The 24,002-nt window shown below is 36.1% G+C and overlaps 1 protein-coding gene across 1 annotated transcript in view; it reads left to right on the top strand.

Moving 5' to 3' along the window:
* The window catches only part of RUFY2 (RUN and FYVE domain containing 2), a 38,382-nt gene extending 15,655 nt beyond the window's left edge, over positions 1–22,727 (top strand). Inside the window, 10 exon segments of the mRNA XM_053663915.1 lie at positions 1,554–1,655; positions 1,785–1,901; positions 2,743–2,910; positions 3,593–3,690; positions 6,111–6,230; positions 10,968–11,097; positions 11,417–11,511; positions 15,857–15,905; positions 20,703–20,836; positions 20,838–22,727. Of these exon segments, the coding sequence (XP_053519890.1) occupies positions 1,554–1,655; positions 1,785–1,901; positions 2,743–2,910; positions 3,593–3,690; positions 6,111–6,230; positions 10,968–11,097; positions 11,417–11,511; positions 15,857–15,905; positions 20,703–20,836; positions 20,838–20,985 (1,161 nt within the window). The 3' untranslated portion in view covers positions 20,986–22,727.
* Positions 22,728–24,002: the final 1,275 nt, after the last annotated feature.

Genomic DNA, 24,002 nt, shown 5'->3' with positions numbered 1-24,002 from the left:
CAAGTCCCTTTAGGAAGGGGGTTTTGGGGACTGGGTGAAAAAGGTGAAGAGACTGAGAAGTACAGATTGGTAGTTACAAAAGTCATAGCAATGTAAAGTACAGCATAGGAAATATACACAATAATATTGTAATAACTGTATGGTGCCAGTTGGGTACTGGAAATATATGACTGGCTAACCACTATGCTGTACACCTGAAAGTGACACAAAATAATATTAAATGTAAACTAATAGAAAAAAATTGAAAAATAAATTTGCCTTTGCAAAAAAAAAAAAGTTTTAGAGAAACCACATATCTCAAATGAATCTTACCTGTTTTGAGATACTCACCTTCTAGGAATGAGCCTCAAAGATGAAACTCATACATACTCTTCTATAAGTGAGCTATGCTTCTCATTTTAAATCTGCATAGCCTGATTTTAGATATAGAATCACCTATAGTTAGGACTTCATGCTGAAGTGATACTCTCTCTCTTGTTCCACTATTCAGATTGCTTTTCTTTTCAAGCATGATCATATCCACCCTGTTTTTACCTTCCCATGTGTAAAATTCTTCCCATGTGCTCTGGTTTCCTGCACTTTCAAAGTGGCTCTCTGGTGGTCCCAGAACCAGAGACTATGCTAGTTCTCTTTTTTATACTGTTTTTTAATATGTTAAAAATCTATTTAACCATAGAAGTATTGCTTTCTATTTTCAGAATTATTTTGGGTAGAGGAAGAAATATGTTATTTTACTAATGCTATTAAACCTCTTTTCCCTGTGAATTAAAATTTTTCTTTCTTTTAAAACTTGCCCTGTGTTTTCAAACCAGGGAAACGTGATTGCTTGTATAATTGCAATTAAGAGTACATCTTCATTTTGATAGTTTGGGACTGTGAGAGAGAGCTGCTCACTGGTTTGTGCCTCTTCTTGGTCAGAAGCACACACTGTGAAGTTCAGTTGTATCCTTAATAAATTGTTCAGAAATTTATTTGCAAGTCAGCACTGGGGAGTGGTCCCTGCTTTCCTTTCCTAGGATCCTTTTTATTCTGGGCCTCAGAGTCAAGCCATTCATTCACTTAGTGGTTCAGGTTTAACTCTGATACTGAGAGCTGTCTCATGTTTGCATTGGTCACTCAGTGCGCCATGTTTCATAGGGCATCCTGTTTGTTATCGCAAATGTCATTTCCAATGACAGCAAAACCTTTTTCCTTATGGACATTTCTGTTTTTACACAAGTTTTTACAGTTTTATTGTTTCCACATATTTCTTTATATGCTGACTCAGGCACTTTGTATTCAGGGCATATTGTAAACCAGTTAAACATAATATGTTTGATTAACATAATATATATTGACTAAGAAAAGGAAACAGTAGAAATTAGTAAATTTTTTTAAATTGGTATTTTGGGGTAATAGAAACACATATTTCTTATAAAAGTTTCTGTAATTGTTAGAGTCATTTTTACTAGTTTTAGGATTTTATTTTCTATTATTTATAGCCATGAATATAACCTGTAAAACAAGTATAAAGATGTTTAAAATTTTTTTTGCCCATGTTTCATAATTTTTAGTTAGCAATAGCAAAGAATAATATCATTAAACTGCAAGAAGAAAATCATCAATTGCGAAGTGAGAATAAACTGATTTTAATGAAAACACAGCAACACCTAGAGGTAAGTATAGACTGATTGCAAACAGACTCTTGTGTCAAAAATTGTTACTTTTTGCAACTTTTGTATAGATTGGGTATTTCTGTGCTGTATTAATAATAGTGATGATAAAATTGACAATTTTCTTCCTAGGTTACCAAAGTGGATGTGGAAACTGAGCTTCAAACATATAAGCATTCTCGACAGGGGCTAGATGAAATGTACAATGAAGCAAGAAGGCAGCTTCGAGATGAGTCTCAGTTACGACAGGTAGATTGCATTAAAGTTACATTAGCTAACAATAGTAATAATAGTTATTATTTACCCTTAAGCAAACACCACTTAAAATTTCTTTCAGCCTCATCTTCCTTGGTGTGGGATGGCAATCCGCCTCACTCAAATCCCTCCAATTCTTTAAGCTCCCACTGTATCAGTGTTTTTTTTAATGGTATTTTTAAACTGTTACATCTGTACTTTTGAAATGAATAGATCATGACCAACATGACAAAAAAGGAAATAGAATGCTGTATTCAAGTATTAGTAAAATCATATTTTAAATTAAGTTTTTTACCCTTTTAAATTATTAAATATAACACCTACAGAAAAATACAAATGTGTAGCTTAATGAATTATAATGTAACTACCTGTGTAACTACTACCCAGGTGAAGAAGAGAGCATTGCGAGCCTTTTCATTACTTTTGCTCTTTGTCTTTAATATTAGGAAACAGCTTTTCCTTCTGATGTAAAATTCTTTAAGAGAAGAAATTAAGATTGTGAAATAGAATTTTCGAGTTCTCTTTGACTTTCACTTATATAGATGGCTTTATTGTTTTACTTAAGGAAAATCAATACTGAGTTTATGAGGCATAAAAATACTTCATCCTTGAGCCAGTAGAATAGTGATAATTGACAATCTAGGAAATACTTTCATTTTAGCAAAATATGCATTTGAAAATATTTAGAATGTTGTTTTAGGGCTTGATTGATTCCCTTTAGTGGGACTTATAACTCAAAAGGAGTAGAAACTCTTTCTTGGCCTCGTTAACTGTTGTGTATCTGATTTTGACATCCTGAAGTGGCACGTGAATTGAGGATATGTTGCAATTACAGGATGCCGAGAACGAGCTAGCTGTGCAAGTTAGTATGAAGCATGAGATTGAACTTGCCATGAAGTTGTTGGAGAAAGATATCCATGAGAAACAAGACACTCTGATAGGCCTTAGACAACAACTAGAGGAAGTTAAAGCAATTAACATAGAGATGTATCAAAAGTTGCAGGTAAGGAATGTTCTTAAATTCTTGGAATTTCTTGTTATATAATTTGAAAATGAATATTTGTATATAGGGTTTGGTTTTTAATAGATGAGCCTGTTTTAACTGTGCCATATTGGTTATAAAAAGTGAGGTGTTTTTTTAAATTCTTAAATGGAAGCTTCAGATATGTAGCAATGAAAAAGTATCAGAGAACAAACAAAAGCACCTATCTGAATTTGTTTTTTTAATGCTGGAAGGTTAACAGTATGAAAGTTAAATCTTTTGGGAAAACTCAATCTAATTATGCAGGACATTTTGTGAACTTCTTTATACAGCATAGTCCTAAGACAGATTTAATTTTGACTGAAATATTTTACTATAATGATTATGAATTATCTAATAAAGTGACATGTTTGTTCAGTAGACTTGTTGCCAAAAGCCCTTTACAATTTAATTTCAAAAACAGCATATTTTACAAGAGCTTAGCCTGTTGTCTTCCAAAAACATTGAAAGCTGAGTTTTTTCCCTTTATTATATTTTTAATGAAGACTGGTAGTACTACTGCTTTATATTATGAGAGTATTTTAATCTATAAATTAACTGTTCATTCCAAAGTAACAGTCCCACAGCAAAATGGTATACAAAGCTTGTAAATATTCAGGTATAAAAGTCAAAACCACTGTAGCTTTTATGTTTTTCTAAATAGGGTTCTGAAGATAGTTTGAAAGAAAAAAATGAGATAATTGCACGACTAGAAGACAAAACCAATAAAATTACTATAGCCATGAGGCAGCTGGAACAAAGGTACAGCACTTCTAGTCTTAGTTTCTTTTTTTTCCTTTCTCTCTCCCCTTTCTTTATTCAACTCTGACACCTGCCGCAAAAACCATTAGGAAAATTTAGATTAGAACATGATTTTTTTTAAGCCCAGCAGATTTTTGCCTTTGTTGTTTTGATTGTTGCATGGAATCAAGTTGCTTTATATTAGGCTGATTCATTTGAACTTGCCATTTTATAGATTTTTTTAAAAGGCCTAATATCAGCAATTTCATGTGGTTCAATCTGTTCCATTACATAAAACAAATACACAAACAGAAATGTTGAAAAAGTGTAAAACAAACAAAATCCGTAGTGGAATTATCCCTGATTGATTGCCATGCATATTGATCCTCATACCCCTTGTCATTCACCATCTTTGTATCTGAAATCAAGCTTTCCGAGGTGACAGTTTAGTTCTGTTTCTTTGAGCTAGGACCCTTAACCCAACCCAAGAAATAATTTTGTTTAAATTGAATTGTTTTATATTGGCATTTTTCACTTTTATTGTTGGAAAATGTAATGTATTTTCATTGATCTGTCATGTTGGTGTCAACATATGTCTTATCATTGCTTTCTTTGAATCTACTTATGAAAAACATAACTATTAATGCTTTATTGACATGAATATTCTTTTATTGACATCCTCTTTCTTCTTTTTTCTTTTTTGTTTTTTTATCCCCATTTTTACATTTTGGACATCTTTATTACCTTTTTCTGTCTTTGATTTCTGTCCATTCCATTATGAAGTGACAACGATTTGTTAACTCAAACTAGGACAATTGCAATGTCATTGGTGAAATGTGCCAGCAGTGACACTCAGGACCAGTACAAGCTGGTCAAAGATATATCTTTCTGAAAACCACTTGTATTTAAATAGACTGAAAGAGAATCAACAGTTTTATAATATATTACACAGAAAAGAATTTATGCTATTAAGTCTTCTAAATGGGGTATTAGGGACCCTGTACACTTCTTGATCAGCAGCTGTGGTAAACACTGCCATAAAGCAGAGTGGGTGCACTTGGATTTCCAAAAACACATCCCTCAAACCTTGTGCACAAGGGCTGATTTTGAGTATTGACCTTCAGAGGTCAGGATTTTCAAACGCAGTTTTATCTTTTTAGCTACTTTTTGATGGAAAATATATAAATTGTTTAAAAATAAGTTAACCTTTGGTTTCACAATGTGTTGGCACAGATTTTTTTTTTTCCACCATTGGTCCACTGTTTGCCTAATGGCTCTTTTACTAGTTTTTAAAATGTTTAAAATAGTTTATAACCCAGATTGGCCATCATCTCGTGCTTTAGCACCTCAAGTTTCTAGTTCCCCTTAGCCATCTTCTATGATAGCACAACTTCAAGGCCTACCTCACTCTTTTTTTTTAGTTTCTATAATATTAGATAAAAGCTCCCTCTACCTTAATATTTCAAATTTAGATTTAAAGACAACTTGAATGTTACTCTTTCTCTTGGAAGTGGCATTCATACTTCTGAAATATGTGAGGGTTTGCCCCATTGGTATGACTGTAAGTAAGAAAAGAAGAGGCCTTGTTTTTTTTTTTTTTTTTTGGTTAGAATGGATGTTTATCTTGGGATTCCCTGCAAGGAGTAATATCGCTTGAATACTTGGGAGATATTTTCTTATAAAAATACTGAAGTTAAATCTAAGAAATCCTAGATGACCATAGGAGGCAGGGAGTAGAGCTAAGCTCAGGGAGAAGCAGTGACTTAAAAATAAGAAAAAATGGAAATCACATTTTAGCAAATTTAAAAAATTCAATGACAAAATTCAAGGAACAAAAATAACCTCTAGAGAATGTTGCCAACTATTACTAAATACCTTTAAATCTTAAAATGCGCACACATATACGTACAGCTTTGGCATAATTTAGTAAATGCATAATGATCCTATAGGGAGGACTAGGCTGTTATTTTAAAGTAGTTGCAGGTCTTTGCTCTTGGCCTTGTCAGTGCACTTGATTCCTGGCATACACATCCTAACATAACAATGGGGCTTCTCCACCTAGTATAGACATAAACATACTATGCTTTTCATGGTTTTGTAAAAAGGTAGTAACACACCTATTATACTTTGAAATTTGATTCATTATGCTCTATAAAAGTGGTAAAGGCTGTATTGCTTTGCATTATTAATTATGAACAAGAAATAAAACAAATTTGAAGATAGTATTTTGGGCATATTATATGTTATATTGAAAAAAATCACAAAACAATTTCTAGACATTGTGTGGCTCTTTCACGTTTGAGTTTGTGAGTTTTCCCCCAAACTTTGTTTTCATTTAGAAATGTTTCTATTTCCCCATTTTTCTTTTATTTGTCTTCTTCACCCTTTTACACCCTAGTTCTAGCCTCAGTTTTACCCAAAGTTGATTTGAATTACACCAGATTGCAGCAAGCAGAGAAGGCGCAAATGGAAGCTGAAGATGAGGACAAGAAATATCTACAAGAATGTCAGAGTAAATCCGACAGTCTGCAGAAACAAATCTCTCAAAAGGAGAAACAGCTGTGAGTATCTCACTCTTGGAAAAAAATACTTGTATTAGCATAATGTCTACCTACCCCCCTTTCTTTTGTGCCTATGGTAGAATACCTATATTTTCATTTATTTAATGATGTCAGGTAGATTATAGAGGTTTTGTTTTAAAGATTTTATTTACTTATCTTTAGAGAGGAAGGGAAAGAGAGAAGGAGAGAAATATCAACGTATGGTTGCCTCTCGTGAGTCCCCTGCTGGGAACTGGCCTGCAACCTAGGCCTGTGCCTTGACTGGGAATTGAACCGCGATCATGTGGTTTGCAAGCCCGCCCTCAATCCACTGAGCTACTCCAGCCAGGGTTGGAGTTCTTAAAAAATATTAGAAAATATACGAGGTGGGTAACCCCCAAAAACCTGAATTATCTTCGGAGGGTGGGCCCCGTGTAGTACAGGCTTCTCCAGCTAGGTGAGTGTTCCGGGAACTCATCTGTATCAGTGTTGTGAGAGGCTGCATTTGGCTTCAGTGAATTTTTCTGAAGACTCTTTCAAGGTGTTTGCCATTTCATGATGGTAATTTATGAGCACACCTGCCCACACCACAGAGTGTTCAGCAGTTTTTACCAAAAACAGCATGATCTCCATGCCTCGTCCCTATTTGCCGGATCTTTCCCTGAGCAACATTTTTTGTTCCCTGGATGACAAAAGTCCTCAAAGGGAAATGTTTTGCCCATGTGGAAGAGGTAAACCAAAAAATGGGAGAAGCACTAAATAGCATCAAAATCGAGGAGTTCAAAAACTGTTTTGCACAATGGGAAAAAGTCTCAGTAGATGTATTTTATGAAATGGAGAGTACTTGGAAGGTGAATGAAGTTTAAACATGTAAGAATAAATATACAAATTTCTAAAAAATATATTTTATTGATTATGCCATTATAGTTGTCCTATTTCCCTCTTCATTCCCCTCCACCCTGCACACCCCCTCCCTCACTATTCCCCCCCTTTAGTTTATGTCCACATGTCTCAAGTTCTTTAGATTCTATATTTCCCATACTATTCTTGCTTTTCTCCCTATCTATTTTCTATCTACCGTCTATGCTACTTACTCTCTGTACCTTCTCCCTCCTTCTCCTCCTCCCACTCCCTTGTTGCTAACCCTCCATGTGATCTTTATTTCTATGTTTTTGCTCCTGATCTAGCTGTCCTCTTAGTTTGCTTTTGTTTTAGGTGTGTTTGTTAATAACTGAGTTTGCTGTCCTTTCACTGTTCATATTTTAATCTTCTTTTTCTTAGATAAGTCCCTTTAACATTTCATATAATAAGGGCTTGGTGATGATGAACTCCTTGAACTTGTCCTCATCTGAGAAGCACTTTATCTGCCCTTCCATTCTAAATAAAAGCTTTGCTGGATAGAGCAATCTTGGATGTAGGTCTCTGGATTTCATGGCTTGGAATACTTCTTTCCAGCCCCTTCTTGCCTGGAAGGTCTCTTTTGAGAAATCAGCTGACAGTCTGATGGGAACTCCTTTGTAGGTGACTGTCCCCTTATCTCTTGCTGCTTTTAGGATTCTATCCTTCATTTTCATCTTGGCTAATGTAATGATGATGTGCCTTGGTGTGTTCCTTCTTGGGTCCAACTTCTTTAGGACTCTGAGCTTCCTGGACTTCCTGGAAGTCTATTTCCTTTGCCAGATTGGGGAAGTTCTCCTTTATTATTTGTTCCAGTAAGTTTTCCACTTGTCGCTCTTCCTCTTCCCCTTCTGGTACCCCTATAATTCAGATGTTTGGAATTTTTAAAGATGTCCTGAAGGTCCCTAAGTCTCTCCTCATTTTTTAAAATTCTCGTTTCTTCATTGTTTTCTGTTTGGTCAATTTTTTCTTCCTTCTGGTCCACTTCCTTGATTTGAGTTCCAGTTTCTTTTCCATCACTATTGGTTTCCTGTGCATTTCCCTTCATTTCATTAATTTAGGTTTCATTTGTTCCTCTAATTTGTGACTAAAACCAACCAGTTCTGTGAGCATCCTGATCACCAGTGTTTTGAACTGTGCATCTGAAAGTTTGGCTATTTCTTCATCACTTAGATTTATTGGCTCTGGGGCTCTGAGTTGTTCTTGAGCCATGTTTTGCTCTGTTCATGCTTGTTAGGTATAAGGAGCGGAGCCTTAGGTGTTCACCAGGGTGGGGCCACCCAGGTTGCTGGTTTGTGATGCTGTATGTGGGGGTGGGGTCAGAGAGGGACAATGGCGGTCCCCTCTGCTGCTTCCTGCCACTGGGCCTGCACGGTCTGTCTCACTGCTCGCTCCTTCACTGGTTTATCTGCACGCGAATGTGTGACCATGGTCAGCTCTCAGTGAGTCCACTGCCTTGCGCCCTCGGTGGGTCCGCCCGCTACTCCACACCTGGGATCCGCCCATGGCTGCCGGCGCACCTGGGTCGAGCACCCGGGTTGGTCTGGTGGGTCTTTCCTGCCCGACCCCGCTCTGCTGTTGGCTCTGCCCCTCTTACCGGTTTGACTGAAGGGTTTGTTGTTGTCAGACTTCTGTATAGTTCAATTTTCTGTAGTTTGGCTGCATTTTTTTTGGTAAAACTTTGTTGTTTTTAAACTTGGTTGTGTGAGAAGGCACAGTGCTTCCACCTATACCTCCATCTTGGCGGAAGTCCCACCTTTATTGTTTATAGAGCATTTCCAACTGTCTTGCTATTTTTTTGCTCAAGGGCAGTTTTATTCTTTCTCTGTTAACATTAATCTGATAGCCATTATGTAACTGTAAGGAACATCTGTTATCGAAGAACATGATATTTTCCGGGAACATTTTTATGAGTATTTCACATGTTAGATCTGTATATTGCCAATTAGGAAGAATATCAGTATATGTCATTGAGTTGGAAAAAAGCCAAGTTGCAGAAAGTATGTGCTAAGTATGATCCTATTTTTTATAAAATTAAAATGGTCCTGCCCTGGCTGGTGTGGCTCAGTGGCATGAGTGCAGGCCTATGAACCAAGAGGTCACTGGTTTGATTCCCAGTTGGGGCACATGACTGGGTTGCAGGCCAGGTTCCCCGGCTGGGGGCACGTGCGAGGTAACCTATCTATGTATCTCCTCCTATGGATGTTTCTCTCCCTCTCTTTCTCCTTTCCTTCCCTTCTAAAATGTATGAATAAAATCTTTTAAAAATTAAATTAAATTAAATTAAAACTGTCCATAGAAAAGAGTTTAAAGAATACAGGTTCTAAGGAATGATTATCTCAGGGGAGTGATGGCAAACTGACAGGGGCATTTTATTTTATTTTTTTATTTCATGTGCCCCAGCTGGGGCTGACAAGGGTATTTTAATTTTTACTTTATAAGGATCAGTATTTTTCCCCAGTAAATACATATTACTTTTGTGTTATTAAAAGAAAACAATAGAAAATAGTTATATATTATGTTTAACAGATCATTAAACAAGACCACATGCCATATACAATGTATAATTTGCTAAGCTGCCTTCAAATCTATTGGTTGAGGTGTTGTTAAGTTCTTTTCTGTCCTTACTGATTTTCTGTCTAGTAGCTTCATCAATTAGTGAGAGAGGACTTCTTGTAATTTCTCAACTATAATTGTGGACTTAGGTATTTCTACTTCCAGTTATATAATTTTTTGTTTCTTACATTCCAAGTTCTGTTGTTTAATATCTACACAATTAGGGTAACTGTATCTTCCTACTGAATTGAACTTTTTATCATTATATAATTTGCCTCTTTGTCTCTGGTAATTTTCTTTGCTCTAACATCTACTTTATCAGAATTAAATAGCCACTTCCACTTTCTTTTTATTAATGTTTTCATGTAGTAAACAAAAGATTAATGTTTGCAATTTACTATCTTTTTACTTTTAGCCTAATCTTTATCATTGTAGTTGAAGTTTCTTATAGTTTAGTTTTTATCCATTCTGCCAGTCTCTCTTTTAAAGATGTAGATAGTCCATTATATTTAATGTAATTGTTGATATATTAGAATTTAAGTCTGCTATTTTATTATTTTATTTTTGTTTTTTATTTCCATTTCATTTTCCTGCCTTCCCCTGGGTTACTTGAACATTATTTAGAATTCCTTTTTGATTATCTGTAGTGTTTTTGAGTGTATTTCTCTATATAATGTTTTAGTGGTTGCCGTACACATTATGTTGTATATTTGCAACTTTTCACAGTCTGCTGGTATCAACATTTTATTGCCTTTAGTAAAGCATGGAAGCCTTACTTCCATTTTATGCCCTTTCCCCTTTCTAATACAATTTGCTTAAATATTTTCTCTATGTAAGCATATCAGACAATGTTATAGTTTGTGCCTCAACCTTAAAACATAATTTAGAAAACTTTTCTTTTTATTGTTCTTTCTTCATTTCTGATGTTCCAAGTTTCCTTATTTGTCTCTGAAAAACGTTTAGCCTTTCTTTGAGGGTAGGTGTGTTGATAACAAATTCTCTTGTTTTTTGGTTTCTCTTGTTCATCTGAAAATACCTTGATTTCACTTTCATTTTTGAAGGATATTTTCAGGATATCCTTAGAATTCTGAGCTGATAATTCTGAGCTAACTGTAGTGCTGGTACTTTGGGATCAGAAAAGCCTGTGCTGCTGAATTTACCAAAAAAATATTTATGCAAGAAAATATCTAGAAATGAATTATAAAGGCAAAAGTTATCAACCAAAAAGATGCTCTTTTTAAAGAATATGTAAAACTCTCATGTAAACCATAGTACTGAGCTTCTGTTTATTGTTTGTCATTCAAGGGTGCAACTGGAAACCGATTTGAAGATTGAGAAAGAGTGGAGGCAGACTTTGCAGGAAGATCTTCAGAAGGAGAAAGATGCTTTATCTCATCTTAGAAATGAGACCCAACAAATCATTAGTCTTAAAAAAGTAAATGGTGGTAAAACTTTTAAAATTAAAATCACATTTTTATAAAAGTTATTTAAAAAGAATCAAATTATAATTTGCCTTTATAATAAGGAAATAACATACTAGTCATCTTTAAAAATATCAGTGAAGAGAGTAAATAATGAGTGGAAAGTAGTTGATAATTGATAGAGCAGCTATGAAAGAAAGAGCTTTGGACATAAAAATCTGGTTTTTGTAAAAAACTAAAATTTGTGTTTCTAATTAATGGTATGTGTATACAATGTGGAGTTTCTCATTTCTTTCTCTGGAATTACATTGTTTGCTTTTTATTGTTTTGAAGGAGTTCCTTGACCTCCAAGATGAAAATCAGCAATTGAAAAAATTGTATCATGAACAGGAGCAGGCTCTTCAAGAACTTGGCAACAAACTTAGCGAGTAATTTCTCTTTTTTCCTTCAGCTAAGTAGTCATTGACTTTTATAAAAGTTTGAGTGTGCCAAACCAAACAAGCAGAAAAGTTTAAATATAGAAAAGAAAGATATGAACTATTAAAAACAAAAGCAGACTCATAGAGAGCAGGATGACAGATGTGGGCGGGGTGGGGTTGGTGATGGTTAATGGGTGGGGAGATTGAGCAAAAAGGAAAAAGGACTCATGGACATGGACAACAGTGTGGTGATTGCAGGAGGGAGGGAGTATAAGGTGGATAGATGGTAATGGAAAAAATACAATAAAAAATTTTAAAGACTAACAAATAAGACTATAGGTTGGAGAGATTTTATTAAAAATTTTCATTGTATCAGCTCTTAGTTCTGAAGGTTTTCTTAAGAGATGAAAGCTAAGTGTCTTGATTTCTTTAAATAATAGTATCCAGGAGTTAATATATTTTTCTCAGAGCAACAGAAGTTAGCTTTTTCAGAGTGTTTGAGAAGGACCCAACATTGTGAGAAGTGAAGGGTGTTTCATCCCGTCTGGAGTAGGGGCTTAGCTTCATGGAGTGTCTGCGTTTGGTTCTGTTGCAGTGAAGTGTTGGGTCCCTATAAAGACAAGAAAGAAATGGTGCTCTGCCCCTCATATTCCTCCTTGTTCCATAGTCTGTGTTTTGCTAAAGATGGGATTGATTCTATGAAGGAGTCTTGAGACCAGTGTCCAAGAGCAAAGGAAAGAGCAGTTTACTAAAATGGCAAAAGGAAACATCAATCTTCAAAAGATAACAGTGTTTATGATTACAAATTCAAAGAACAATTGCATTGTGATTCTGATAAACAAGATTTCAGTTTTATTTTGGCATCCATTTACTGACCCCTTTGAGCCAGACCCTACGCTAAGTGCTTATTACCTCATTTCCCATTTGTTCAGTCTACTTGTTGAACTTCTGCTTTGGGCCAGACACTATTCTAACTGCTCCTAGGGGCTCAGTAGTGAGTAATCCCCAGAACAAAAAATATGTTTACATTTATTAAGATCATAAAGGTTTAATATTAAAACAGATTAGAATAGTAAAAGGAGGAATTACTTTTTGCTCATTTCTCATTCAATACTAGAGATTTTATAGTTGTATTAAAAGCATGATCTTTTTGGCTGTCCAGGTAGCTGAATTCAGACTTATGGTTTTTTTATCTTTAGCCTGGTTCATTGTTTCTCAAATTTTACTTTGCATGAGAATAACTGCTCAAGATCAGGTATACCTAACAATCTGTACCAAACCTTATGGACTACTTAAGGAATTCTCAAGGGCTATTGTGACTACTAAATTTTTGCCTTGTAAACCGACTACATACCTAATTCCTGTATGCGTGTTTTTCTGGTTTGTAGGGTTTTATACTTTAGAATATGTGTTAGAGGTTTTTTCATGAGTACACAAAGATTTTCCTTAGGATGAACATGCTATCATTAAACTGTTTCTAAAATTTTCTTAAACTTTATAGTATTTAAAATAATTAGTACTGCTGTGAACATTCCTGTAAATGTATTTTGATATCTCTAGATATACTTTAATGAGTATATCTAAAAAATAAGTTCCAAGAGGTGATTGCTGGGCCACACAGAATGTGCTTTAAAAATTTTTGATAGTGCCAATTTACCCTCCACCTCCAATGTTAGATCCCCTCCAGAAGTAGGAGTGTCTGTTTTTGCCATTCTGATAATTGAAAATACTGTTTGATTTGTATTTCTTTAACTATGAGCAGGGTTGACATCTCTGTTTGTGTTCTTTTTTTTTTAATAGCTTTTTAAAAAGATTTTATTTATTTATTTTTAGAGAGAGGGGAAGGGAAGGAGAAAGAGAGGTAGAGAAACATCAGTGTGTGGTTGCCTCTCACGAGGCCCCCACTGGGAACCTGGCCCGCAACCCAGGCATGTGCCCTGACCAGGAATTAAACCAGCAACCCTTCGGTTCACAGCCCGCGCTCAATCCACTGAGCCACACCAGCCAGGGCTCTGTTTGTGTTCTATTTGTACTTGCAGTTTATTTCCTGAAAACCACTTGTAGATTTTTTTGGTTGAATTGCTCATCTTTTTCTTATGGGACCTTTGTAAATTAGTTGTTGTACAGTGTACATCTTTTTACTCTAGTTTGTCATTTGTCTTTTTACTTCATTTATTATCTATCTATCTATCTATCTGTCTGTCTGTCTGTCTGTCTATCTATCTTTCCTTGCTAATGTTTGAATTCTTTTTTGTTTTTAAAGATTTATTTATTTTTAGAGAGTGGAAGGGAGGGATCGAGAGGGAGAGACACATCAGTGTGTGGTTGCCTCTCCCACGCAACTGGGAACCTGGCGGGCAACCCAGGCATGTGCTCTAGACTGAGAATGGAACCAGTGAGCCTTTGGTTCCCAGGCCAGCGCTCAATCCACTGAGCCACACAAGCCAGGGCAAATTCTTTTTTAAACATTTTTAAAATTTATTGATTTGAGAGAGAGAGAGAGAGAGAGAGAGAGAGGAAGGGGTGAGAGAAAGATCAATTTGTTGTTCCACTTATTACTTGAGACCCATTACTGGATTCTTTAGAAAAAAGTTTTATTTATTTAGTTTTAGGGAGAGGGAAAGGAGAGAGGAAGAGAAACATCTATGTGAGAGAGAAACATTGTTAGGCTGCCTCTCTCACTCCCCACCTGGGGACCTGGCCTGCAACCCAGGTATGTGCCCTGACTGGGAATCGAATCAACCACCCCTCACTTTGTGGGATGACATCCACACAAAGCCACACTGGTCAGGGCTCATTGGTTGATTCTTGTGTGTGCCCTTACCTGGGACCCGCAAAACTGGTGTAACAGGAGGATACTCGAACCAAGTGAGCTACCTGTCCAGGGCTGATGTTTGATTTTTATGGTGCAGCTTTATTAGTTTTTTATCTCTGCTTCTGAGACCTGTAGTCCCTAAGACATCAGTAGGGCTCATTGGGAGTCAGAACATATTTTACTTTTGTCAACTTGAGTTCTTTTCTGCAGTGACAATAATTTTATGATGGCTGGAGGAAGGACCAGTGGCCCTATGAGTTTTCCCAGATGGTACACAGTTGTTTTTTTCTTGCAGATCTTATTTGTTTTTAGAGAGAGAGGAAGGGAGGGAGAAAGAGAGAGAAACATCAATGTGAGAGACAAACATCGATCGGTTGCCTCTTGTAAGCATCCTGACTGCAACCACTGGGGCCAAACCTGAAACCCAGGCACATGCCCTGACCAGGAATTGAACCTGCAACCTTTTGCTTTCTGGAATGATGCCCAACACCCTGAGCCACACCAGTTAGGTTCCAGACTGTACCAGTTTATCTGCTGAAATACTAATCCTCCTTGTGGCAAAAATGAAACAAACTGAAAGTTCAGCAGTAGATAATTATATAAATTACTTTATATTCTTTTTTATGGTATACTTGTAATCATTTAATATAATGATGTAGAAGATGATAAGAAGTCAGTAGCTCTGAGCCTTTCAGGTTATACTGTTAAGTGAAAAGAGTTTGTTATGGAAAACTCAATAATGATTCCATTTAAAATACATGCACACTCATCAACATATAGAGATTGTCTCTCTGAGAAGTGGGATCACAGGTAATTAAATATTGCTATTTATAATCTACATGTTTGTTAACACTTATTTTTAGAAGAAAAAGTATTGCATAAAACTGAAACTTATAGACACAGACAATAGTTTGATGGTCACCAGAGAGAATGGGGTAGGGGTAGTAAAGGGTAAAAAGAGCCAAATACATGGTGATGGAAGATGGTTTGACTTAGGGTGGGGGGCACACAGTGGAACGTACAGATTGTGTATCATAGAAATGTACACTTGAAACCTATATGATACAATGTCATCCCAGGAAGTTTAATAAATAAAAAGTGTTGCTACTATATATTCCTCAATTTTTCCACTCTTTTTGTATCTGCTAGACAAATAATGTGCATGATGGTAGAATGTCGCCTTTGGGGTCACACTAGACCAGGATTTGAATCCTGGCTTCCCCAGCTGCCACCTCTGTGACCTGTTACAAGTGACTGAACCTCATAAGACTGCACCATCTTCATCTTTAAAATAGGTTTTTTGAAGATTAAATGAGATCATGCATGCAAAGGTTATAGCATAATGTCTGCCATACATAAGCCAGTAAATAATAGCTATTATTAATATTGTCATGACCACATGAAAATACCAGTATTCTTTAAAAAGCAATTTTAATATTTTACATACTGTATAAAAGCAGTATCTTCCTAATGAATCACTAGATGTTCTATATTTATATACATGTACTGAAATTTGGGCCTATTTGTACTTTCTTTTAGGTCAAAACTTAAAATAGAAGATATAAAAGAAGCCAACAAAGCATTGCAGGTGAGTAGAAAGTATTTTCCTCAAGTAGGAAAGTATAGAGATATGTGAAAGTCCTCAATAGGAGGTAAAGCCCTGTATACAACTAAAGTGTTATTATTGAATCCCAGGATTTATTAGAGGCAAAGCCACTGAATGGGGAGCCTGGGTGTTGTGGGCCCACTTCACTTTGTCCACTTTCCTATAAACTGTGGCATGATGAATGAAACTGCCTTTGAATTGGAGAATTCTTGAGTTCCTGTGCTAGTCTATTACTTATTAGTTTTTGACCTTCAGTAAGTCACATATTTTCATTAAGTGTTTCCTCTTCTGAAATGTGCTTATGATTTTGCATAGGGTTGCTTTGAATATTGGGTAGGTTAAAATATGTGAAAGTAATTGGTACAATGTATCAGTATACCGTTCTGAATGTGTTGATGCAAGGATCCCTTCTATAACATAGGAGAAAATAGTCTGTGAGTACTTCAGTTACAGATGGCTTCTTCTTGCACAAGCTACCCATTAAAAAAAAAAAAAGATTTATTTTTAGAGAGAGGAGAAGGGAAGGAGAAAGAGGGAGGGAAACATCAATGTGTGGTTGCCTCTTGTGGGCCCCCACCTGGGGACCTGGCCCTCAACCCAGGCATGTACCCTGACTGGGGAATTGAACCAGTGACCTTTCAGTTTGCAGGCGGGCCCTCGATCCACTGAGCCACACCAGCCAGGGCCCCATTTTGTTTTTTATAAAAGTGTTACAGGAGAATAATTTAAAATAGTGCTAGAAACAAATAATGGAAGTAGTCTGTTGTTCATCTTCTTGTCCCTTGTTCACCCTAGTTCCCACCACCTGAGGGGAGCTACTTTCTTTTTTTTCTTTGGACATTTATCCCCTTATTTGTAAATAATATGCAGTACGTATTGTTTGCTCTTCATTTATTTAAGACTACTTTAGACCTATCTATTGCCTGGTTAATGTGCTGGATGAGGAGTTTTGCTTGCTTTCAAAAGTTTTTGTAGAATTCACTTAATGTATATTCTTTATTATGACTGCTTAAGTATTGTTTTTTGCTGGGCCAAGTAGTATATTGTAATTATATTTTCTAACTACTTTTATTTCCTCTGGAGTTAACTGCTTCTTATTTTTTTTTAATTTAGTTGTATTTGAACATCAGTGTTTTCTTAATATCTCTATAAAATGCTTCTTGACAAGAGTTTTGCATGTTGTAAATGAATCTGCTAACCGGTTAGTTGTTTTTTTCTTTGAATCCTCCTCCTTGGAGTTCTCTGCTTTCCTCTGCTCCTGTCTTGTCTGTTCACCCCTGTCCTGACATTTCCCTTCGCTGACATTCTTAGAATTCCCTTTACTGTACTCACATGGTAGAGCCACACCAGCCGGGGCTGCCCTCACTTTTAAAGAGATCCATAGTGATATTTGCCTATCACTATTTAAACTGAATTTTTTTTCACTGTTAAAGATACCATATAGTACAGCTTTAAAGTACTTGCCTGCTGGTGTGGACTGAGTGACGACCTGCAAAGCAAAGGGTCACTGGTTTGATTCCCAGTCAGTGCACACGCCTGGGTTGCAGGCCAGGTCCCCAGTAGGGGGCGTGTGAGAGGCAACCACACACTGATGTTTCTCTCCCTCTCTCCTTCCCTTCCCCTCTCTAAAAATAAATAAGTAAAATCCCAAAAAAATATTGGCATATTCTCCACTTTAGTTTGTAAAATAGAACATATGTGCTCCATTTGCAATCTTCTCCCTATAGTAATAATCTTGTATTTTCTATTAATAATGTTTTTCTTTAATCATTCATGTCTATCTTTAACAAGATATTACCTAGATTTTCATATTTTCACATCTATAAAAATAGATTTACATGTGACGTGCTCTTTTTTGACCAGCTGTTGGGTCTGGGACAGCTGTCCTACAGTTTACCCCATGATGGGTTTTATGATAACTTATTCGTAGCAGTCTTAAACTTGTTCTTCTGGGCCCTTATTGCGTGTAAACTGGAAGTTAAATCTAAAGGCTTATGCAGCCTGAATTGAGACTTTTCATTTCTGCTACCATATTTTTAATATCCAGCAGGCCCCTATTTGCTCACTTTTCCTTTTAAAAATAGCATCCAACTTTATCTCTCAGGATATTTATTGTTTCTTTATGAAGTTTTCTTTTGCTACTGCCACTCTTTATTTCTTCTGAATTTATTTCTTTGAGGTAGCTCTTGCCGAGGTCATTCCGCAAATGCTGGATAATCCCCCAATTTCAGTAACACAAAAAATCTTGGATGCCCTGTACGTGATGGTTGGGTGGACGGGGGCAGGTTGTTATAGACGGAGAGGCTTCAGCATAGAGAAATCTGTTGCTAGTTAACAGATTTCTAGTTGCTAGTTGGTACCCTTTCCAAATAAATGGTAGTATCAACAGGACTTTTCTCTAGGGCAGTTGAGGTTCTCCAGAAAAGGATCCTCTAATATCCTGTCTGGTGGTGGTGGTGGGGTTCCGAGTTTTAGTTGGGTAATCTACATTCTGGAATTGGGTAGAAAAAAATAGCCCTTTGTTTTCAGAGCAATAGTTTGCTCTCCTCTAGTCTTGAAACAGCTGTGCTTCCTTGAGAAAACAGCTACAGTTCTCTGGACTTCATCTATCTCACAGGTTACAAACTCAAGGCCCGAGGGCCAAATCCTGCCCTTCACCTTGTTTTATTTGGTCTGGCAGTTTGTTTCTACCTGATGGCAGCACTGAGCTCTCAAGTAACTGTTCAGGAGAAGTTACATTTGTACAGTTCTAAAATTACATTCGGCCCTTTGAAGGCAATCTCGAGGCCCATGTGGCCCCCGGTGAAAGTGAGTTTGACACTCCTGTAGCTTATCTGGTAAATAAGAGCTATGGGTAACGATCTCTGAGGTCCCTTTCAGCTGACACACTAGGCTTACCCTACAGCTTTTCTCCTTGGCAAACGAGCAGGGTAAATTCATTCAAATTGAAGTAAGTGTGGAAGGCCCAGGCCTGAAGTCAGAAAGGTTACCTCTGAAACCAATGATGCTGCTTGGAAATCTGCTTCACATCAGATTTCCGTGCTGCTTCCACTGGGTGGCTTTGGGGCATTTGGCAAGTCACTTCTCTTTTTATGGTGTTAAAGTTATATTCGATTATCTTTTTAAGGTCTTGTATCTTGCTTTGAATAAAAATTTTTGCAATTCAAGTCATTGGATTCTTTGCTGGTGTTGTTTGTCTGAGCTGTCTAGTTTTTAACCCTTCGCTACTTACAGTCCTGTTTTAAGGAGCCTTAGACTGCCTGAAGTGCATTAACCCAACACAAGTTGTCTTACTTCTGCTACAATAGGTGTTAGTTATTAAGACAGTAAAAGAAGTACCTGGAATTAACCTTGTGATTTTTATCTGCAAATGCTCAGTCCTTTTTAATTTTCCTCTTTCTTCATTCAATTGTCTGAAGTCTTTTAAGAATTTTACTTGGAGAATTTTTCTCTAGTTAGGTGATAAAGGCCCCTCTGCTTCAGAGGTATTTTATAGGTGGCACATCTTCTACCTCCTGAGCTGGATTCACTTGTTCTTTGGAAGCAGCAGCAGTGTGGCTTAGGCTGGGCTGTGTTTAAATGACTGTTTTTTAGATTTTCTTTATCACTTTTAGAAAGAGGGGAAGGTAAGAAGAGGGAAACATCCACATGTGAGAGATACATGAAACATTTGCCTCTCGTTCACCCCCATTTGGGGACCTGGCCTGCACCCCAGGCATGTGCCCTGATTCGGAATTGAACTGAACTGGAAACCCTTCAGCTAGTTAGCAGGAAGGCACTCAGTCCACTGAGCCGTAACAGCCAGGGCCAGGCTGTTTTTAAAAGGAACATGTGATAAGATTAATCTGAAGCATTGAGGACTCGTCCTTCTACCTGGGTCTTTTCATTATAAAACTGGCACCATATAGACAAAGTTGCTTTATTGGGGGGAAAAAGGTGCTCTTTCTACCCAAGATCTTAGTTGGTTAAGGATGGGTCAAATTAGAAATTTTAGATACAAAGTTAACTCCCGCTTGTTTAAGACCGCTACTAAAGTTTATGCACTACTAAATATGTGAATTATAGAACTTGAGAGAAATTAATGGCCACATAAAACTAAATTTAATGTGGTCTTAATCAAACATCTGATTTCCAAATTCTTCAAGTTTTATGGAATTACTGTGTATACAGTATATTTAATGCCCAACTCAAATGCATTCTACAGTGAAAATTTATCCTTATGTGTTGGACTAGATAATCTTTAGGGTTCTTTCCTTAACAAAAACTACCATCAGTAATAGATTTTTATTTTTAAAAAATTTTATCATGAAAACATTCAAACATATGTAATAGTAGAGTAAAACCAACCATTACCTAGTTTCAGTATTTACCAGTATATGGCCAATCTTGTTTTATGTTCAACCCATATCGCTTCTCTCTCACCGATTATTTTGAAGCAAAGTTTACACATTAATCTACAACTATTTCAGTATTCCCTCACAGAAAAAAGGACTCTTTTTCTTTTAAATTTTATTTTTTAGAGAGGGAGAGAAACATCAATGTGTGGTTGCCTCACACACCCCCTAATGGGGACCTGGCCCACAACCCAGGCATGTGCCCTGACTGGGAATTGAACTGGCAACGTTTTGGCTGGCACTCAATCTGCTCAGCCACACCAGCTAGGGCTAAGGGACTCATTTTTGACTCTTCATCTGTATACATCCCTGTAAAGTTTTTGATGGGAAAAAGTTTTTTAATGTAATTAATTTGAGCATTAATAGTTACTTTTCTTCCTACTAGGGACTGGTATGGTTGAAAGACAAAGAAGCGACACATTGTAAACTTTGTGAAAAGGAATTCTCACTCTCTAAGAGAAAGGTAAAGGAAGTAGAGTCCAAAAGTTTTGGGGCAAATATGGCTTTTAATGTTACTCATAGTTTTTTCTGATTTTTTTCCTCCAACGAATAGCACCACTGTAGAAACTGTGGAGAAATTTTCTGTAATGCTTGCTCTGACAACGAACTGCCTTTGCCTTCTTCACCAAAGCCAGTACGGGTTTGTGATTCCTGTCATGCACTGCTAATTCAGAGATGCTCATCTAATTTGCCATAAGACTCCAGAACTAAATCTTCCTTGTATGCAAGTACCTGTGGTGAATGTTATGTATGAGTATGTGCACATATTCAGATAGCCCTTTGAAGCAACTTTCAGACAGTACTGGTACCAGTTCTGTTTCACATTTCAGTTCATGGGAATTGTTGTATAATTTAGTATTTCCTTTCCACTATTATTCAAAAAGAATTTTCAACAGGGCATGTTTTAAAAGAGCTTTAACCTAATTCCAAATTCATGTAATTATAATGTAACTCTCAAAGACACTGAAAGGCCGGATAGCATAGCTAACACATATCTGCCTTACTTTATAAAGGCCTTCTTAAAAATAGGGCTCCAGATGGTCGAGTTTATATTCGATGGTGCCTCTAAGTTTTATTAATGCACTTTAATGCTTCATGGATCTCAGAGAAAGACTGGAAATGTGTAGAACTTTTTACAAGTGTTAATATTCCAATTCAACAGATTTTCCATTAGCTCAGTAAGATACCTATTTATTTGGCCCTTTCCCCCTCCCTTCTTTTGTCCATTTTGCATTAGAAAAGGCCAATATTTTATCCTATAAAATTTCTTTTGGCTTCCTTCCTCTCTAAAATCAATGTTGCTGATACCTTTCAGATACAGTGGGTTAAAGAGGTTATTTTGCCTCAAACTTTTCCTTTTGAAAGGAGGTTAAACCATCATCCTTTTAAAGTTGCTACTTGCAGATCTAGAAAATTTTAAGCATTACATTGCAGTGGCCTGCTACTGCAGTAGATAGAGTAAAAAATTCACCATAAACTAAGCACCTCTAAGCTAGGTTCAGTTGGTGAAATATGGGCAGCCCTGCCATGAAAAGTACGTACTTGAAACATTTCAAGCATGAGACTGAATAAACACTAACCTTGTTACATTACTTATAGCATACCAAGAATTTAATCTGTAAAGTTACCTTTGTATAGTCACTTGAATGACATCACAACTACATTTTAAAAAAACCTAGTTTAATACCAGCCATGCACTTTATGCCTGTGTACCTTTCAAACAATGTCTATTAGGATAACTTTGTATTATTCCTAAAAACATTATATTTAGTGAACCTAATCATGGCTACCCCTCTCCCCCCAGGATGGGGGTTATCCTGCAGGATCCTTTCCTCAAGAGTACATACTTTCCTTAAGCTTAAGAATTATTTTTCTAAATTGCCAGAAATTAGTATTTTACTTGAAGATTTTTCTCTTCATAATCCAGTTTGAGGTCTTCAGTTAGAACTGAGATTTTTAGGTGGTCTTTCTTGAATGCTCTGATAGAAATGTCAAGAGAGAAATTATATTCTTGAAAACTGTTTTGTATTGATGGGATGAACATTTTTATGATTGCTGAAAATGAGATGAAGGAAAAAAGGAAAATTTTCAAATACCAGATGTTTTTTAATTACTACTGTGCTTAGAACAAATTTTAAAATGTGATTTCTGCTTAAATTCCAAAGCTATTTGACCATGATTTTTAGCCTCCACTCCCTTAAATTCTTTGCCATTTAAAATTCGTGTATTGCCAGTTGATTTGGGATTTTTGTAGGCAAGTGTTTATTGACAGCAGTACAACCTGCTCCGTTTAGTTTGGCTCTTTTATAAAAACCATTTGTAACTAATTTTGAATTTATGTTACAAACTTTGAATTTGTATTTTGTGGTTGTGAAACGATCTTAAATAAACCTCACATAGCATTCCCTCACCTAGCTAGTACTACCACAATAAGCTGTCATGGTGCCAAGGAATCATGATTGTAATTCTCCTATCCTGTAATGTTTTAAAATAAAATGTGAATTTTATAAACCAAATAAAAGATTTGAAAAAAGTAGCCTGCTTTAGAAGGGCAACTTTCACTGATAACATTTTATATTTTTACTCTTAAAAGATTTAATTACTTTTCTTTAAGTACTCCTAAAGATTTTAAGAGTCCCTGGAGTACCAGGGAAAACAAAGCACATGTAATCTCTAAAAAATGTTAAGTGGGCCCTGGTTGGTGTGGCTCAGCTGGTTGGAGCATCAAATCATATAGAGCTAGAGGTCATGGGTTCAATTCCAGGTCAGGGCATGTGTAAGACACCAATCAATGCTTCTCTCTCTAAAAAAAGCAAGGAAAATATGTCCTTGGGTTGAGGATTAAAATGAAGTTAACATGAAACTAATATTTAAATGGGTAGTTCTTAAAAGAAGTAGGTATAGGCATTAAGATTTATCATTGCTTTAGCTGATAACCTCCATTTAGGATCCTAATACCTTCTCTAAAGCAGAAATCACTCTAAATTTATGAGTCATTTTGTCTAATCTTCAGTTAGAAATATTTAGTACCTTGACTTAGAAATTGACACAAAGCATTCTAGGACAGACGCCATACCATTATCTCCCACATTGATATTTATTACATTAACATTTCTAAGCAAAAAACAAGTAACATGTTCAATAACCGAATTCACATTAACAGGTTTCATTTTGATCCATTAGCCAATTTGGAAAAAAGCCATACTGATCAAAAGGATTAAAAGTAAAAAGCACCTTTTCCTTGCTACATATAGTTTTGTTCTGTTTTTTAACACAATGGCTCTAAAATTCCAAACAGATAGCAAATGAAAAAATCCAACCGTAGGACTATCATTTTAAGACCACAACATGGACTTGTCTTATATCTTTAAAGATATTTATACAGATATTAAAAACAAAAACAAAAACCCAGAAATAAATGTCTTAACTATTGGGCTGAAAATAAAAATACATCTGTGAAAATTATACTCCACAGTAGTACTTTTGTACTGAATTCTCATTTCAGTTTTAGAACCTTAACCTAGTCTAAGACATTTTTGAGATAACTTACAACAATCAGTTTTTGGAAACATTTTTTGGTACTTCAGTCAAGTGCCAAGGGGATTTTATTCTAAAGTCTAGGGCTAGAATTTAAATGTCCAACACTGCTATCCTTGGGTAACACAATTATGAATATTCAGAAGTC

This window comes from Artibeus jamaicensis, unplaced genomic scaffold, assembly GCF_021234435.1.
Source record: "Artibeus jamaicensis isolate MK-2021 breed Jamaican fruit bat unplaced genomic scaffold, CSHL_Jam_final contig_332, whole genome shotgun sequence".
Taxonomy (NCBI): domain Eukaryota; kingdom Metazoa; phylum Chordata; class Mammalia; order Chiroptera; family Phyllostomidae; genus Artibeus; species Artibeus jamaicensis.
This window is presented reverse-complemented; position numbering and strand designations above follow the sequence as displayed.